This window comes from Vitis riparia, chromosome 4 (genome assembly GCF_004353265.1).
Source record: "Vitis riparia cultivar Riparia Gloire de Montpellier isolate 1030 chromosome 4, EGFV_Vit.rip_1.0, whole genome shotgun sequence".
Classification (NCBI taxonomy): domain Eukaryota; kingdom Viridiplantae; phylum Streptophyta; class Magnoliopsida; order Vitales; family Vitaceae; genus Vitis; species Vitis riparia.
Window position 1 is genome coordinate 2,988,251 of NC_048434.1, and position 14,182 is coordinate 3,002,432.

Below are 14,182 nucleotides of genomic sequence, written 5' to 3' on the forward strand. Positions count from 1 at the left end.
CACCTTTGCATAATTTTTGTAAAGTAACCCATGCCTCTTTTGCTATTTCCAATTAAGATATTTTCTTAAATATGGATTCATCCACTCCTTGGAATATTGCATAAAATGCTTTTTGATATTTCTTTCAAGTATCTTTCAATGAATCTTTCTACTCCTTTGATAGTGCCTTGAATTCGTTTAAATCGGTCACTTCATTGTAACCAATATTTACTAGATCTCACAAATCTTGAAAACTAAACAAGACACACATCTGAATACACCGATTATCAAAATTCTTACTTGTGAATTTTGGGAGTTGAGGATGAATTGAGTTATTATTTGTAGTTATAATTTCATTAACAAACTTGTGAAACCAAGGTTTGGTTAATCTTGATTTTGATGATAACAAAACAATGTTTAGAACTAATGACTACATTTTAAGTGTGATTAGGCAAGACGACTTCCAAAGTGGCAATCCAAAGACAAATCAAGCTAATGAGAAATCATGAAGAAGAAGACCACCTTAAAGAGAAGAGTTTTTCAAGACCAAAGCTTCTTAGGATCTCTTTGTAAGGTTGTTGGTGCACTAGGACTTTCATGCATTTCATTATTTATTTATGCACCAAAATCATCCAAGAGTAATATTGTTTTAAATATCTTAAGAATGGGATGATTTCATGTTTTTAACTAAAACCTTGTGTTAAATGATTTTCAAACTTGTGTTAAAAGGTTTTTAAGTTGAAAAAGGTTGAGTGTTGAGCCAAAAAATTGGCTCAACCGGTTCAACCGGTCGACCGGTTGTGCTCGTCTGGTCGAGGACCGGTTGAGGGAGGCCAAAAACTCTCTCTCTCTCCTAGTGGCCTCCTCTTAACGGCTAGTCAACCGGTCGACCCCTAACTCGACCGGTCGACCCCTAACTCGACCGGTCGAACCTCCAACAGCTAGTATGACTTTTTTCTTCTATAAAAAGACTCCAAACTTCATTGTTTCATAAGAAAAACCTTCCCAAATCTTTCTTGATTATATTTGAGCCTTGGAAGAGTATTTTTGAGTGCACCATTATTCCAAAACTTGCATATCTTTAGTACACCATTCAATCCTAGTTACTCTTGTATCATTTGAGCCTAAAGTTCTATTACTAGGATTTTTGTGAGATTAATCTTTGTATATCTTTGAGAGGAATTTTCTCAAGTGAGGGGTATCACTTGAGAGGTTGTTCAAGAGTGGGATAACTCTTGAGAAGTGTAAAGGGTGCTTGGAGCCAAAAGTCCAAGAGGGTGAATTGGAACCATAATCCAATTGTAAAGAGATTGGAAGCTTGGTTGAAGCTTCAAGATAGTGGAACCTTCACTCGGTTAGGAGGTTGAGGAGAGTGGACGTAGGCAAGGAAGTGCCGAACCACTATAAACTCTCGTGTTTGCACTCTCTCTTCCCTAACTCTTTTAAATTATATGCAATTGTGTTTATTTTGTTTATTATATATTTGCATATAATTATCTCTTATTTTTGTATAGTTTAAATTTGTGGAAAAGAGACCATCACCCTATTTACCCCCCCCCCCTCTAGGGTGATTACCATAGTTTGGATCAGCCTTAAAATTCCTAACAAAGCTATTGCAAATTTCTTGCGATTCTGCATATTCTTGGGTATTCTAGCTCTAATTTGGCATTTCACATTCTATGATTTTTTGGCTTCGATACCAATTGTTGGAGCCCACACAATTGGGCATTGATAATTTTTTGTAAAATTAAAATTTATTACGTTATTCTTTTCAAAATAATAATAAATATATTTATAATAAACTAATCATACTTGTACTAGGACTCCAATTCTTATCAGACTAAGAGTCCCAATTAATATAGGAAACTTAAATAAATAACCATTCCTAATATTTAGCAAATTCCTAAGATTATTCTAATTTGACTTTAAGTGATTACAATTTCAACAAAGAGTTCGTTAAGAGACGACATCTGCATGTTTTACTTTACAAGTAAATGGGCCTGCTCATATATATATATATATAGCCTAGTATCATTTTCACAACCTATCACGGAAATACCTTAGTTGGAAGTAGAAGAGTTCATCAAGAGATGGCATCTACATGTTTTGCTTTACAAGTAAATGGGTCTGCCGATAAGCTCTCAATCTCTCACAACTTTGGACACCTCAAAACCTCACTCTCTGATACTGTGAAGGTACTTAATCTCCTCATTCTCTGATATTTTCTTCATTAGTCAATTTTTGATGGACATCACTAGAAGTGGTAAAAAACCATTACTGATTTGGTTGATATCTCATCATATCAGAAGCCTGTTTGAAAGAGTCGCAGAAAATGTCATTGAGAGTGGATATTTTCAAAACCATCAGAAACACTTCCCGGAGAATGTTGGATGCATTTGTGGACTGTATTTCAATTTGTTGATCAACAGTTATTCCCATCTCAGGTATGTCTAAGAGATTAATTCCTGGCATAATTAGAGACCAATATCAGTCTCATTATTATATAATTGTTGTTTTGGTTATCATTGGCACTATGTTAATAAAACTGTATCAAATTGAATGTGGCAGAAAAGCTTTGCCCCGGTTGACGAAATTGGAGAAGCTGTCCAGGTTGTTTGGTCTGAGGGGAGAATTCCAGAGGACTATCCAGAGGGTATTTACATAAGAAACGGTATGTGGCTAGTTGTTCAGTTCACTCAACTTTAGCTGGGCATCCGAAGAGTCTGCTAATGGAGCTTTTGAAGTAAGTGCAGGTCCAAATCCTCTATTTGGAGGTCTAAAATCGACATTTTCAATTTTCGGAAGGTCAAGCGATATGTGGGTAGAAGAAGATCATGGAGATTGGACCATCTCCTACAAAAACAGATATGTTGACCCAGAGACCTTCAAGCTAGAGAAACAAAGAAACAGACCATCTTTCCTTCCTACAGCTCAAGGAGATTCTCTAGCTATTTTAGCGGTAGTTCTTCTGAATCTGGTAGAGCTGATATTTTCCCTTCAGATTTTAGATAATTAAGGATCACGCTAGCACTTCATAGTGTGGAATGTTTCTTACTGAAACAGTAAGAAGTTTTGGATTGCCTTTTGATATATATGAGAGTTCTGTAAGCCATTTTCTTTTGTCTTACACTTTTTGGCGTGGTTAGTAAGAAACTCAGCAACACAAGCATTTTTGAGCATTCGGGGAGGTTCTACGCTGTCTCAGAGATCCACCAGCCTCAATAGATTGACATATTCACTCTGGAGACATGACCAAAAAGGCCTTGTCACGAGCTTGACTCGAACCAGCACTTCTTCCTTTCTTTCCTCACCTCTTTCGAACCTGAATAGACCAAGGCAAGACCTAAACTTGCTTCTCCAAAGGAGAGTCTCAAGCTGTCTTTGCTTTGCCAGCGGATTTACCCCTCTGTTGCCCCCCGATGACAGCTGCATCTTCGAGCGATCGTGCGATAATTTCTTCTCATTCGAGATATTATGTGCAATTAATGACTAGATTTGATTCAATAACATCTGTGATAGTCCAAGCTTCAGCAAGAGCCAATATATCACTAACAGTTTATACGCTAATGGGCTTAATTTAATTGGTTTCAGTGGATGGAAATAAACTATCTCATAAGGTAGATCTCAAGTTCAATTGAGGTACTTTCCTCCATAGGATAGCGGTTACACAGAGGTGAGCTTGTATTTTTTGTTACCGGACTTCCCAAGCTGGAACAGGCAAACATGTAGAATAGGCCTTCTTTTTTCTTTCTTCTTCCTATTTCTTTAAGCTCATCCTTTCTCTTATAATGGCTATCAGGTATAACGTAATTATGGATTATCCCCTTACAAGGGAGGCCAGTATGTAAATTTTCTGAAACTCTCTAACGGCTAAAATTCATCAAGGGTTTCCTAATTTATGGGGTAGTCATGCTCACATGTAGGTTGATCAAGTATGACAAGGGAGACTATGCAAGGATTGGAGTGATGCCTCGTTATGGTGATGCCGATTCAGTCCGGTGGTTCAGTGTAGAATCTCATTGTACATTCCACATTGTCAATAGCTTTGAGGACGGTGATGAGGCAATCCAAAAACCCATAGCTATACCATTGATATTTATCCTACCTTTTCTTGTTGACCTCTTAAGTTTGAATTTGATTTTTTTACTTATAAACCAAGAACAGGTTGTAATAAGGGGGTGCAGGGCTCTCGACTCCATCATACCAGGTCTTGATCCAGGTCTAAATAAACCCAATGAAAATTCAATTAGTTTGGCAAAAGATGAGGACCTTTTTACTCGGGTATATGAATGGAGATTAAACATGGAGACAGGAGAGGTTAAGGAGAAAAATCTCACTGGGATGGATTTCTGCATGGACTTTCCTCTGATAAATGGAGAGATTATACTGGCGTTAAGCACAAGTATGGCTATGCCCATGTCGTAGATTCCATGGCGAGCTCCATCTGCGGTACGTATGTGACAAGAATCATCTCTACAAGATTATTTTCCTTATGGTTAACTTAAATTGGTGTTCTTATTACGCCTGCCTAAATGTGCATGGAGGTATAGCAAAATTATTCTTTGAAGAACAAGGCTCGATGCTCCCTAAGGTAAAAAGCTACAACACAATCTAATACCCCATCTCTACAAAACCCCTTTTTTTCCCCCTTTGTTTTTGTCTTCATGTAACAATATTTATTTGTGCCCTTTTATATTTAGTAGGGGGAGAAGAAGAATGGACAAAGGATGAAGGTGAAGTGTCATAGCTCTGGGGAAAACAGCTTCTGCACTGGAAGTGCTTTTGCCTTGAAAGTTGGATCGTGCGTTGAGGATGATGGTTGGATTGTCTCTTTTGTTCACAATGAAAACACTTACGTATCTCAAGTGAGTATATATACATTGAGGATCACTCATCACTTTAAAAATCATTTATAAGGTTAAAAGAAGTTCATAATATATTTATATAGTATATATGCGTAGAGGAGTTTTCAAGGTTAAGAAAAATCCATCTTTATATAGTATAATCATAATAACACCCTCCAATACAAATTATTATGTCATATGAGATTGTGAGGTCAAATAAATTCCCACAACAAGGTGAATGATTAGTTTTGATATCATTTATAATGACTCGCACTCAACCATTTAAATATTGTAAGCTCTAGGCCCAAATGGGTATTTACAACTTTAAAATATGTTTATAAGGTTAAGAGAATCCTATACTTTTCTAACCTTAAAAACTCTCATATATCCCATATATATATATATATATATATATACACATTGTATACCATTCTCTGTAAACGTGAATATTCTCTATGATTTGATTAAGAAGACTTTGTTAAATGCACTAATCCTCTTTGCAGGTTCATATAATTGATGCGAGCAAGTTCAACTGCGAGCCAATTGCGAAAATTACACTGCCACAAAGGGTGCCTTATGGCTTTCACGGAACTTTTGTACCGATTACTAACCAAGCTTAGAAGTACATTATCCTAGCATGATCCTCCTTAAGTATCTTATCCAAAATAATATAGGTCCATTTGAGAACAATTTTTTTCCTTTTCTTAAGGTTTTCTTATCCATATTTGTATCTTAGTTTTGCTGAATGGTGGCTGAATGCTGCAACTGTACTGTAGCCCATGTGTTCCTAATGATGATATTGATTGAATTACAACGGTAACTAGTGGATTGAGGTTGATATTAACGTTTAAACTTGTTAAGTGTGATTTAACTAGTGGTGGTCTTCAACTGGACTTGTCGTGTTGTGGCTGCGCTTGAGATGGGAACAACTCCGCCAGCTGTGCCGGCGTCGACGGTGAGCCATGGTTGGTTGGTCAGACTGTGGTCGACACACAAGTGATGTTTTCTAGCTGGGAAGAGGAGACAGGATGCATGTTCAATACATACATGAATTAATAATAATGCAGTATTTTATGCGTGTTTTTGGATCTACTCGTCTTTTGTCTTCCTCTGAAGTCTTAACTGGAGTGCACTCGGACCATTTTCCAACTTGGAGCAGTGCTTAGATCCGCTAAATTCTTACTATACTACTAATTGGTATTCTTAATTTAATGCAACCTCATTATGATAAGAGAGTTATCTGATAGGGTACTTATCCATTTGAAGCAATAAATAGTCTTATTTTTCTAATGTTGTCTCCTTCTCTCACTTGTCTCTTTTGTAAACTTCTGAGTCATGGGCACATGTGATTTGGTTCTCATAGTGCTTCACGATCTTGTGAGGATACGCTTAGGACCCTCTTCATTTTTTGCAAACTTCATATCACATATGTAAATATTTGTAATTTATTTAAATAATTAAATGATTAGATGTGATTAGTGAGAAGTGGTTATATACTAACATAAATGATTTAATTTATTAAAAATATATAATTGGATGTCATCAATGAAAAAAGCTTAGATAATAATTTTGAGAGTTTACAAAAACTTCTATTTACAGGGAAAGTGAATATCATATTCATAAAATATTTGACGATCAAATAGATGAAAACCATAGAAACACTAAGGATAAAAATATGTTCGTAAACATTTACATAAGAGTTTCAAGGAACTTCACCATGAAAAATATATATATATATATATATATATATATATATATGTTATTAAAATTATTTAATCTTTGCGCATAAAAGTTAAAATAAATAAAATAATTATGAAATAAAATATAAAAATAATTTATTAACTTTAAATTTATTTTTCATTTTTTTTCTCTATTTTTCCTCTTTATTTAATTTTTTTTGTTGCATTTTTTTAATTTTTTCTCAAAATTTTTGGGTATCAAACGTAGGCCACTCTGATAGTCATGGGGTGCTTTAGAAGTCATGGTTATTGTTTGAGTCAGGATTTGATGGCTACTAGGGTGTGTGGAAATGGTTCGTATGCTAAGCAAAATCAGACAAAAAAATTGTTGTTGAATGCAAAGGGGACTTGGGCTGTGTTGTAGTTCGGGCCAGACTTGACCTCAACCATCACCATAATGTTTAAATTAACTTATGACTTTAAGTCTTTAACACACAATCCAAATGAAGTAAGAATTAATGCTTTTAGATCTTTTAATAAATCTATCAATTTTTAAAAATAATTTGTAATTCAAAATTGAAAATACTCACATAATTAACTGTGAACCAAATCAAAACTGATAAGTTTCAGAAACCCAAACCACTGGTATGGAAGCTATATTGTTTTTATTGCTGGGAGGAAGACCGGAGAAATCAAACAATGTTGCTTTCAGGGGACAACAAAGTGGAGCAACCCAAGAAAACAAAATGGAGGATTCAAAACAGTATCTTTCCAAAGGCAATCATGGAGAAGAAGAAGATGGGTATTCAAATAGTGCCATTTTTATGGAAGGATGAAAGAAACAGAGGGTTTCAATCCTCACCATTGAATTGTTAATGAAGAAATAGGATATTGGGAACACTTGTATCAATGGATGACCATTAAGGGGTTGTGCAGTGTGGCTGTGATGCTACCTGCCTGCCATTACAAATTACCATTCTTTAATCAATAGCTGTAGCAGCCGAAGTTTCTGAATTATATATACAATGTTTCATAGTTTTACTGTTATAGTTTGGTCAAGAGCATTAATTGATTGTGTTCTTCAATGTTGGTGGTATATGCCCATGGATGTGGTCAGAAAGTGGGTGAGCCACAAAAACCCTTGCGTTGTGTTCTTGCTTTATTATTGCATAAGAATCTTTCCTTTTATATGGGGTCATTGAAAATCAATAAACTTCTTTGATTTGCTTGGTTTAATGATGCTGGGTTAATCCAGATTTTCATCCACTTTTTATCATTTTTCTTTCTTTCCCCTTATTCTATTGGGGTTCCAGACCAGGCTGTGATTGCATTCAAAGAGGTTCTTGTAAAATTTAAACAAAGAGAAATAGGATAAGTATTACAAATATATCTTTCTTCAGCAGAGTTAGTTCAGCTAAGCAGGAATATTCCAATGCAGTCTTGGCCCGTGAACTGCTAAAAATGGTTTTGTCCTGAACCTTTTTGAGGTAAACTAGGTTCCAATAAAAAAAATTAGGGGACTGACTCCTCCAGGGGTTCTCTGGTGTAATACAATTAGTACTATTGACATCTAGAATCTATATGAGGGACCAATATGCCCTAATATCATGGCAAAAACCAAAGGGCTTGAATTTTCTAATAGAAGAAGAAGACTTCATCCAGAGATGGCATCCTTTTCGTTTGCTTTACAAGTGAATTTGTCTAATGGGCTCTTTCATAATCATTCTATCTCTCACAGCTTTGATCATCTCAAGACCTTTCTCTCCTCTACTGTAAAGGTACGTCGATATCCTTAGAAAACTCATGGGAGTTTCTAGGCCTGTTGGGTTTCTTATTTGTTCTTCATTAGTCATTTTTTATGGACATGATTAAAAGTGGTTGAAACAATTGTTATCTTGATTGGGATCCCATCACCTCACAAGCCTTTTTGAATGAGCTGCAGAAAATATCAGTGAGAACTGACATTGCAAAAACCCTCAAAAACACTTCTAATAGAATGTTGGATGCATTTGTGGATTCTACATTTCAATTTGTCAGTCAACCCTTACTCCCATCTCAGGTACGTTTGAGAGACTCCTTCTGCAGTAACCTAAATCTCTATAGTTTGATAGTAATTATTTCAATCACAATTATGATATACTTCTAGACACTGCATTGGAGTATAGATTTTCAATATTATGTCAATAGAAACTATAAAGTTTTCCCAGGCTTATTTATCTCATTATGCCATTGTTATTTTGGTTATGACTTCCACTATGCATTCTAATCAGCACTTTATCAAATTACATGTTACAGAAAAACTTTGCACCAGTGGAAGAAATTGGAGAAGCTGTTCAGGTTGTTTGTATTGAAGGGATTATTCCAGTAGATTTTCGAGCCGGTGTTTACATAAGAAATGGTAATTGGTGTGTATTACTTTGTTTCTAATGCCATGATACTAGTCTTTCATTTAGACATTAGTTAGGTTATAGAAATCTCACTACACAGTACATAGTTATAAAGCTGCTGCTAATTTTTATCTCAAATGCGATCCTAAAGCTGGATAAACATCAATAGCTAGTCTCCAATAAGTTTTGCTAAGTAGAATCTTCCTTTATTTATTGTGTTGTGGGTTAAATTGTTTTGTTTTGGTTGCTGTTTGCAATTGTTGGCCTGCAAATTAAAAAGGAAGGAAAAAGTAGTAGGTGATGTAAGATAATTAAGCACTGCAATGTGGCTAGATGACTTTTTTGGGACACCCAAATGTGGGCTCCTTGATTTTGTCTAATAACTAGCATGAAAAACTACTTAAAGTCTGCTGACAGAGCCTTCATGTATTGTAAATGCAGGTTCGAATCCTCTATTTGGAGGACTAAAATCTACCATTTCAATTTTTGGAAGATCAAGCCATATATGGGTAGAAGGAGAAGGAATGCTTCATGCCATATATTTTATGAAGGATGCTCATGGAGATTGGATCATCTCCTACAAAAACAGATATGTTGAGTCAGAGACATTCAAGCTGGAGAAACAAAGAAACAAGCCATCCTTCCTTCCTGCTATTGAAGGAGATTCTCCAGCTATCATAGCAGCTTATCTTTTGAACATGGTAAGGTGAAATTTTCCCTTTAGCTTTTTGATAGTTAATGATAATGCATCCCTTCACAATGGCGTATATTAGAGAAATGCTAAATAGTTTTGGATTTCTGTAGCACATTGAAATATTCTTGAGCATATGCTTGAAGCCAATTCCCTTTTTATATCTTTTAATTTTCCAGTTGAGATTTGGAATGGTTAATAAACAAGTCAGCAGCACAAGTATTTTTGAGCATTCAGGGAAGTTCTATGCAATCGCAGAGAACCATCTGCCTCAAGAGATTGACATATTTACTCTGGAGACCTTGGAGGAGTGGGATGTCAATGGAGCTTGGGATCGGCCTTTCACTAGCCATCCAAAGGTTCTTTCTTTATATACAGTCAAAACAGAATAATGTCCATGATTAAGTTCAGGAATTTTGATTTTGATTTTTTATATATAATTTATTTTCTTGCATGATGCAGAAAGCTCCAGGAACTGGGGAACTAGTTACCATTGGGATGGATGGACAGAAGCCTTTTATTGTGGCAGGAGTTATTTCTGGTATACTTAGATTTGATTCAGTAATGTTTGTGTTGGTCCAAGATTTACAAGCGCCAAGACATGTTTAATTAGTATTATTGACATGTTAATGGGCTTCATTTAATTGCTAATTTCAGCGGATGGAAATATGCTATCTCATAAAGTTGACCTCAAGTTTAATAGAGCTACTCTAATCCATGAAATAGGAGTTACACAGAAGTAAGTTTATATTGTCTTTTTTATCCTCCTTTTGTTGAACTATGTGAATACTAGTATATATATATGCTGCTTGTGTGGTTGTGTTTCAATAATAACCCCTGTTTTTTCTGGCCTGATGGTTGACTTCAATGTTTTAATTCTCTGACCTGGTTGTCGAACCATTTCAGCACCTGAAAACCTGGGTTGAGGATGTACACATTCCTAGTTTATTCAGTTCCAACCCGTCTTCTCGGACTCCATGGTTATTCCAACCAATCCATTCAAGGGAAAAGCCTTTTGCCCCAGAGGCATTGCTCCTTGAATTCATATTTATCAACTGAAAAAAGCTTCAGCTTCCATGACAGCTCAAATTTGAGTTTATACTGATCTCTTAAAACTGTATAAACTTCCCTTCTAATTCCTTGATGGATGTTTTTGATGACTAAGATGCTCTCTAAATCTTACAGGGAAGCAGTTTCCTAAGTGGAATGTTCAAAATGTGGTTGTGCATTTTCTCTTTTCTCTCTTCTTTTTTATTTAATAGGCAAAAAGAGGACATATATTAAAAGCACCTAAGAGAAGGTGTAGCAAGTACATATGAACTATTAAAAGCATTTTCTCTTTCTGTCTTACTATAATTTTTAAGTGCATCTTGTCTCTCTTTTAATGCTTATCAGGTATAATGTAATCATGGATTGTCCTCTTACAGTAGACATGAACAGACTAGTTGCAGGAGGCCCGTGAGTAAACTATCTAAACCTGCAAATTCTTCTCAAAAAGCCAACTTGAATCAAAGCATTTTCTAATTTATGGAGTATCCATGTTCATATGTAGATTAATCAAGTATGATAAGGAAGGCTATACAAGGATTGGGGTCATGCCTCGTTATGGAAATGCAGATTCAGTTAAGTGGTTTGATGTAGAAGCAAATTGCACACTTCATATTCTCAATAGCTTTGAGGACGGAAATGAGGTAATCCACAATACAAGAAGAATATCATTGACCTTTAATTGGCTTACCCTTTTATGCTCTCATCTTTTCTGGTTGCGAACATAAAAGATATGGGCTCTGACATTGAATTTGGTTTTATCTCTAACAAAAAACAGGTAGTAGTAAGGGGGTGTAGAGCTCTTGAATCCATCATACCTGGCCCTGATCATGGTCTAAATAAATTTGAGTGGTTTTCAATGGGATTTAAACCTATAGAGATATCTAACAAAAATTCTAATGGTTTCACACAAGAGGGTTTCCTTTTTGCTCAAGTGTATGAATGGAGACTAAACATGGAAACTGGGGAGGTTAAGGAGAGAAATCTCACTGGGACAGATTTCTCCATGGAATTTCCTATGATCAATGAAGATTTTACAGGTGTTAAACACAAGTATGGTTACACCCAAGTCCTAGATTCCATGGCAAGCTCAAGCTGCGGTGAGTTGGTAACTAGAATCATCTCTAGAATCTTGCTTTCAATACAATTAACTACACAAGCCACTTTTCCTAAGATTGCTGTTCTTATTAGGCATGGCCAAATATGGAGGTCTAGCAAAATTGTACTTTGAAGAACAAGACAAGACACTACCTGCAGTAAGAAGCTCCTCCAGAATCAAACATCCCTTATCTCCATTTACCTCTCTAGTAAAATTCTTTTTGTTTTCTCTACATCTCTTTTCATGTGTAGATAAATTTATGTAATGTTGTCTATGGTTACTTACCAGAGGGATGGAAAGAAGGGGCAGCTGATAAAGGTGGAGTACCATAGATTTGAGGAAAACAACTTCTGCAGTGGAAGTGCCTTTGTCCCAAAACAGGGAGGTGTTGAAGAAGATGATGGTTGGATCATCTCTTTTGTTCACAATGAAGATACCAACATATCTCAAGTAAGTATATCACTATCTAGTACGAAGATTTCCTATTCTTTGTCGTGAAGAGGTGCCCTTATATGTATCTAAGACTTTGTGAAATGTATTGCCTTCACAGGTTCATATAATTGATGCAAGAAAGTTTGACAGCAAGCCAGTTGCAAAAATTACACTGCCTCAAAGGGTGCCATATGGCTTTCATGGAACCTTCATACCAATGCCCAGACAAGCTTAGATGTACGTTATCTTTAATGCCTAAAATTGTAAACCCAAGTTGGTTTTATCTTTGAATGAACAAGTATCTCATTCAACTAAATGTTGATTTAACATAAATGTGGATTCATTTTTGTTTTACTTTTTTTATATGTATTTTTCTTTTCTCATTCAACTAAAGACGTCATGTTCTATGAGATTGTGGGATTAGATAGATAAAATACCACATTTTTCATTTTTGGGTTCAAGAAGCCTACATAGACAAATTATGTCTCATATGGATATTATTCGCTTTAATTCAATGAACCCTCACGACATTAAAAAAGAGAAGGCTAATATATATATATATATATATATATATATATATATATATATATATATAAAATCACGATGACTCTTGTAATTCACTCTAGAACAAATCTTTACATCTTTAAAGGTTCTAATAATGTAGAGTATGAAACATGACACAAGTGTCAAAAACGAACATTCTTTGTTTTATTTTATTTTACAATGTTAAAAACGAATGATAACATTTTAGTAAAAATTATAAAATATAAATATTAACATTTTAATAAATCTATAATTTGTATTTTTTTTTTTGTTAAAAAATAATAACATTACTTTAATCAAAATTAAGTATTAGTTAAATAGTATAAATAAAATCTCTTTTGTCTTGAAAAAAAATAATAATCAAAGAACATTTACAAAGCTAAAAGCATAAAACATCCTTTGACATTATCCTCACTCAAAAAGATAGTGTTTTATAAATATTTGAAAATTATTATTGAAAATAAAAAATTTACTTAAAATGATTATTGAATAATTGTATAATAGTATTTCAATAATTAGTTTCAAAAATCACTTTTTTATTATATAATAAATTATCAAAAATACCATTGAAACATTTTTTTTATTAACCAAACACTAACCATTGAAAAATTTTCAAAAATTCCAGTTTCATACTCATTTTTAAGTTAATTACAAATTATTAAAATTATTAGATAATTTAAAAGTAATCATAAATTATAAACTAGATTTGGAAATAGTAATATTTAATTTTTAATTTTCTGGAGCACCGCCTTTCAACGGTCACTAACGCGCATTATATATAGTCACCCACCTTTATGAATCATTCTCATTTAGTTTGAAAGGCTTCAGAGAAAACTCTCCTTCAGAAGCTCTACATTTTCAGAATTGGGAATTCATTTTCTCGATGTCTACATTCACGGTGGAATCCGATTGATTCAGTTAACTAGAGCGTTGGTGTTGAACGAAGGATCAGGTTTCTTTTCCATTATTTTTATGAATTTTCTTTTATGTTGGGTTTTGATGATATCTCGGTTTCAATTCAAGAAAGTTAAGGAGCCTATTTTTCTTCAATTGATGATTCGTTATTCTTTCAAAGTTTCCTATGAATTTTCATTTTGTTTTACTTTCAGATTATGATATTTTCCCTTTTTGGGTCTTGATCCTTTTTTTTCTCCCACTCTTCAAACAATCATGATCTTTTTCCCTTTTTGCATCTTGATCCTTTTTTTTTCCCACTTGTCAAAAGATTATGATCCCTTTTCCTTTTCAAATGTTGATCTGTTTTTTTTTCCACTTTTCAAAAGATTATGATCTTTGTTCCTCTTCGGATCTTGATTGTTGTTTTTTTTGTTTTTTTTTTAAAAAACTTTTTCGCGCTACCTTTCAACGGCCACTAACGCTCAGTACATAGATTCACCGTCCACTGGCCTTTATGTATCGCTATCATTTAGTTTGAAATGCTTCAAATGAAACTCTCCTTCATAAGCTCTACCTTTTCGGAA

The 14,182-nt window shown here is 34.5% G+C and overlaps 1 protein-coding gene and 1 pseudogene across 1 annotated transcript; both read left to right on the forward strand.

Annotated features, from left to right (window-relative positions):
* Nucleotides 1-2,033: 2,033 nt before the first annotated feature.
* Nucleotides 2,034-5,845, forward strand: LOC117912697 (annotated as a pseudogene).
* A 1,988-nt stretch (nucleotides 5,846-7,833) lies between these two features.
* On the forward strand, nucleotides 7,834-12,568 carry LOC117912438 (carotenoid 9,10(9',10')-cleavage dioxygenase 1-like). Its single transcript, XM_034827013.1, has 13 exons — nucleotides 7,834-8,280; nucleotides 8,445-8,561; nucleotides 8,798-8,900; nucleotides 9,331-9,590; nucleotides 9,760-9,939; nucleotides 10,043-10,121; nucleotides 10,238-10,319; nucleotides 10,976-11,038; nucleotides 11,133-11,271; nucleotides 11,406-11,727; nucleotides 11,819-11,883; nucleotides 12,015-12,176; nucleotides 12,277-12,568. Exons 1-13 carry the CDS (start codon nucleotides 8,110-8,112, stop codon nucleotides 12,391-12,393), a joined length of 1,860 nt encoding a protein of 619 aa, XP_034682904.1. The 5' UTR covers nucleotides 7,834-8,109; the 3' UTR covers nucleotides 12,394-12,568.
* The last annotated feature ends 1,614 nt before the right edge of the window (nucleotides 12,569-14,182 follow it).

What these genes read in the sequence shown, in the direction of transcription:
- LOC117912438 (XM_034827013.1), top strand. Translation starts at nt 8,110, where the DNA reads ATGGCAAAAACCAAAGGGCTTGAATTTTCTAATAGAAGAAGAAGACTT. An exon ending in AACCCTTACTCCCATCTCAG is followed by an intron (nt 8,562 to 8,797) that starts GTACGTTTGAGA and finishes TACATGTTACAG; the next exon opens with AAAAACTTTGCACCAGTGGA. An exon ending in CATGGCAAGCTCAAGCTGCG is followed by an intron (nt 11,728 to 11,818) that starts GTGAGTTGGTAA and finishes TGTTCTTATTAG; the next exon opens with GCATGGCCAAATATGGAGGT.